Source organism: Balaenoptera musculus, chromosome 3, assembly GCF_009873245.2.
Source record: "Balaenoptera musculus isolate JJ_BM4_2016_0621 chromosome 3, mBalMus1.pri.v3, whole genome shotgun sequence".
Taxonomy (NCBI): domain Eukaryota; kingdom Metazoa; phylum Chordata; class Mammalia; order Artiodactyla; family Balaenopteridae; genus Balaenoptera; species Balaenoptera musculus.
The window spans coordinates 99,387,829-99,392,427 of NC_045787.1; the positions used below are offsets into that span (position 1 = coordinate 99,387,829).

General features: G+C 42.6%; 1 protein-coding gene across 1 annotated transcript; it reads left to right on the top strand.

Moving 5' to 3' along the window:
• Window positions 1-3,590: 3,590 nt before the first annotated feature.
• Window positions 3,591-4,319, top strand: FTMT (ferritin mitochondrial). The gene has a single exon (XM_036848653.1). The coding sequence runs from the start codon at window positions 3,591-3,593 to the stop codon at window positions 4,317-4,319; it is 729 nt and encodes a 242-aa protein (XP_036704548.1).
• Window positions 4,320-4,599: the final 280 nt, after the last annotated feature.

Consider the following 4,599-nt stretch of genomic DNA (forward strand, 5'->3'; position numbering starts at 1 on the left):
TAGCTACATAGGAGTGAAAAAGATGGACATTCCCCTAACAATCAGAATTTTTCAATTTAGTGGGGTAAAAAAAACCCTAAATAGATAATTATAATTCACTCTCACAACAGGGTAAGTAGAAAGGGTGGGGGACTCCCTGAAGGCTTCTAAGAACCATTGAAAATGTGATTAAAAAAAAAAAAAAAAAAGACAGTGGAAATGAGCCAGAAGACACAGATGCAAAAGGAGGAGTGGTAGACACAGTTGCATAGCTATGGGAAAGCAATAGCAGCAAGGGGCTTGTCAGAAGATAAATCCATGTAAATTTTTTTATTCCCTGTAGCAACCACCAAAGGGCCTTCTTGGGTTCAACTAAACATTCGTACTTACAAGACTAGTGCCATGCCACCCAGAAGGACATAGAATAAGAACCACAGCTTCCTGGAAGAAAATACCAAGCTTCCTTTACAAGATCCCCGTAAAATGAGTATGGAAGATAACCTGGCTAAAAAGCCTCATGTCCCAGAGGAGCCAATATCTCTTGTAGCAAATCCACTAAGGGCATTCCCAGGAACAAGAGTTACCACACTCAGGGAAGCTCAATGTTAATTTGCCAATCAGGGGTCATTTTTCCACAAGCAAGATTGCCTAGACATACACTCCACATCTTAACAGAACTAGACTAACCAGCAGTCATAATCTCATGCAGAAGAGGAGAAGATTTTGTTAACCCTCTGCCCACAAACCCTCTCTGATTACTTCTGGGTAGAACAGTGCTCCAGGTAGTGGACACAGCATGCAGAAGCCTGTGGGAAAGGAACTAAGGGTAAATTCCAGGGTCTAAAAAGAAGTTCATAATGACTGGAGCATATCGGCCCTTTATAGAAAAAGTTTGCAAATCCCTGTCCTAGAGTCTGAGAGTAGCCTGAGCTATAGACAAGACACAAGACTTGATTATAAAAGTAGGAGAATTTCAGTGAAGCCTGAATTTGCAGCCTTCACCAAAATCAGGGCCCTGATAGAGAAGGACTGAGACTCAACTCTCTCATAGTTCTGGATTCTAGGAATTCAAAACATATTGGCAGGGCCATACTCTCTGTCTCTGAAGACGCTAAAGAAGAATCCTTCCCTATCTCTTATAGCTTGTGGCATTCTCTAGTAATCCTTGGCATTCCTTAGCCGATGAATCTTTCACTCTGATCTCTTCCTCTGACTTTGCATGGCTTTCTCCCTTGTGTGTCTATGTGTTAGTTTTAAATTGCCCTTTTCTTTTAAGGACACCAGTCACTGAAATAAAGCACACCGAAATCCAGTATGATCTCATTTTAACTTGATTATATCTGCAAAACCCCTATTTCCAAATAAGGTCACATTCACAGATTCTGGGTGGACATGAATTTTAAGGGAATACTATTCAACTCATTCACCTTTACATCAACAATTAAGCTCTTATCTCAGCATGGCCTAAGTAGGAAAATGCTGGCCCTGCTAAGGAATAGAGGGATTATACTTAGAAGGAGTGACAAAACTTGGTTATTAAAAACTGGCATGAACAGGGAGAGCGTGGCTTAGGAGTGCATTCTGAGGTTGTTGGACTCTAGGATAGTGGAGGTTGGAATATAAGATTGAGTAAGGTAGAGTTTTGTTGATGTGGGGACACTCAGGATTTAATTTCCTGACAATAGACCTTAGAGCCAGTATTAATACTCTACTGGGATGGCTCTTTGGAGTTTGAAAATACTGATAGTCCACGTTAAATGAGGTGGAAAGAGCAGAACCACCTATGCAGAATGGAGAATGCAGAATTCTAAATGAGGAAAGGCTCAGAAAGTGAGCATGCTAGATTGAATCTGTTACATAAGATCCAAGACTCCACCAGCTGGTGGCATTCACTGTTTGCACAAGACAAAAAAGGATGTGATGGGGAGGCAGTCACCAACTTTAATCAGAAGCTCAGCAGCATAGGCCAGGACTGACTAGAAAAGGTGCTGTTACAGATAAAGGACTGGGTTCCCTAGTATCAATGGATATGAAATGGTACAACCACTTTGAAAAACAATTTGAAATTCCTTAAAAAGTTAAACATTCATGTGTCATATATGATCCAGCCTTTCCACACAAAGTATTTATCCAAGAGTAAAGAGAGCATATAACCACACAAAGACTTGTACGGGAACGTTCATAACAGCATTATTTTAATAGCCCCAAACTGTAAACAACCAAAATGTTCATCAATGGGTAAAAGGATAAACAAACGGTGGTATGTCCTCAGCAATGGGATACTACTCAGCAATGAAAACTATTGATACACACTACAATTTTGAGTGGATCTCAAAATAATTATGCTGAATGAAAGAAACCAGGCAAAAAAGGTATACATACTGATTCCATTTATATGAAATTCTAGAAAATGCAAATTCATCTATTTAGTGAGGAAAAGCAGATCAGTGGATGCCTGGGATGAGGTGAAGCAGAGAGAGGCAGAAAAGAGGTATTACAAAATACAAAGGGGCATGAGGAGACTTTGAGAGGTGATGAATATATTCATTAGCTCGATTTTGGTGATGATTTCAAGATGTGTGTATATATACGTATATATGTGTCAAACTCTAGCAAGTTGTACACTTTAAGTATCTTCAGTTTATTTTATGTCAATTATACATCTATAAGCTGTTAAAAGTGTATATATTTACTTTGGTGCATCTGTGATATCTATTTTTTTATGTTATTTTAATCTGTGAGAATTAACATCAACATTTTAACAATGGTTCTCTCTGGGTAGAGGAAGGATTAGGAATGTCTTCAATTTTCTTCTGTGAGTTAATTATCATTTTCTCAATACACTACAACAGTTATATATATTCTTTTAAAACCAAAGGCTATCTTAAATTTTTTTAATTGTCCTTTTAAAAATACGTATCTACATCATAGATATGTATCTACATCAAGTAACAAGTTTAGAGCTAGTTTATATATTCTTCCTACATTTTATATATCTGATTTTTTACAATGAAGATAAATTTTGTATCTAAAAATATGTCCTTTTAAAAGAAAGCATTATCTTACTACAGACTCTTGAAAATGTGCCCAATATACTGGCAACTATTTCCATACTTAAATTTGTTAAAATAACCAGAAAGTCAATTTATAAACATCCTCTTTGGGTGTAGACCTTTATTTACTCTCAGATGAATTGGTGGTGACTTTTGTTTTACCCTGTTTCACTTCCTTGCCTCTCCCACCCCTTGGTCCTTGGACAGAAAAAGGTCAGAGAGGGAGGGCAAGTGTCACTTGGCTCCATCCTTTCTTTTGCAAGTCACAGCGGCTAGTTTTTGACAGTATTTTTAACTTATGTGAAATAGTAAATTACAAATGCCCAAGAGCAGAAGTCTTTCGGCGACGATGGGGGCAATGTTTGTAACTGTCATCTGCCTTTTCCCAACCGCGACTGGCGCGCGCCCCCAGCCTCCCTCCGCCTGGAATTCGGTGCCTCTGGAAGGGGCGTGTGACGCAGTCGCCGTCACCTAAAGCTGCATTCTGATTCAGATCTGACGCTCCGGCGCGCTGAGCCGGCCTGGCCTCAGTTTCCCCGCTTCTAAAGAGAAGGGGCCATGCTGCCCTGTTTCTTGTTCCTCTCCAAGCACATCAGCACTTCGTTGGTGTCCCTGCGCAGGGCGCGCCACGGCTTCGTGCTCCCGCTGCGCTGGGTCCCCAGGCGGCCCTGGGGCTACCCGCCCGCCGCCCCCCGCCGCCCGCTGGCCGCAGCCGCCTCCTCGCGGGGACCAGCAGGGCCAGCCGGCGCCCCCTCCAGGGTGCGCCAGAACTTCCACCCGGACTCCGAGGCCGCCATCAACCGCCAGATCAACCTGGAGCTCTGTGCGTCCTACGTGTACCTGTCTATGGCCTATTACTTCTCCCGAGATGACGTGGCCTTGCACAACTTCGCCAGATATTTCCTTCGACTGTCCCGGGAGGAGACCGAGCACGCGGAGAAGCTGATGAGGCTGCAGAACCAGCGGGGAGGACAGATCTGCCTACAGGACATCAAGAAACCGGACCAGGACGACTGGAAAAGCGGGCTGAATGCCATGGAGTGTGCTCTGCTCTTGGAAAAGAATGTGAACCAGTCGTTGCTGGAATTGCACACTCTGGCCTCAGACAAAGGTGACCCCCATTTGTGCGATTTCCTGGAAACCCACTATCTGAATGAGCAGGTGAAGTCTATCAAACAACTAGGTGACCACGTGCACAACTTGGTTAAGATGGGAGCCCCGGATTCTGGCCTGGCTGAGTACCTTTTTGATAGACATACCCTTGGAAAGGAAAACAATCAGAACTAACCCATAGGCTGCCTTCTCCACCGCCCAGGGTGTGCCAGGACCCAGAGGCAGCTGCTTCCTCGGCTTATTTTACGGAGTGTTCAGAGATCTGTGGTTCAAACCATAGTTTTATACCAATTGTTCCTCCTTTCCTTTTATATTCTTCTGTTACAATGTCCCAATAAAGTGATTTGTAGAGAATATGTATGTAGCCCCATGTTAACAATGGCTTTTTGCCCAGCATCAAGATAATTTTCCCAGCCCAGGATGAGATGGTATAAAAAAGACTGCAAAAAAAAAG

Coding starts and splice junctions, on each gene's coding strand:
- FTMT (XM_036848653.1), top strand. CDS start 3,591: ATGCTGCCCTGTTTCTTGTTCCTCTCCAAGCACATCAGCACTTCGTTG.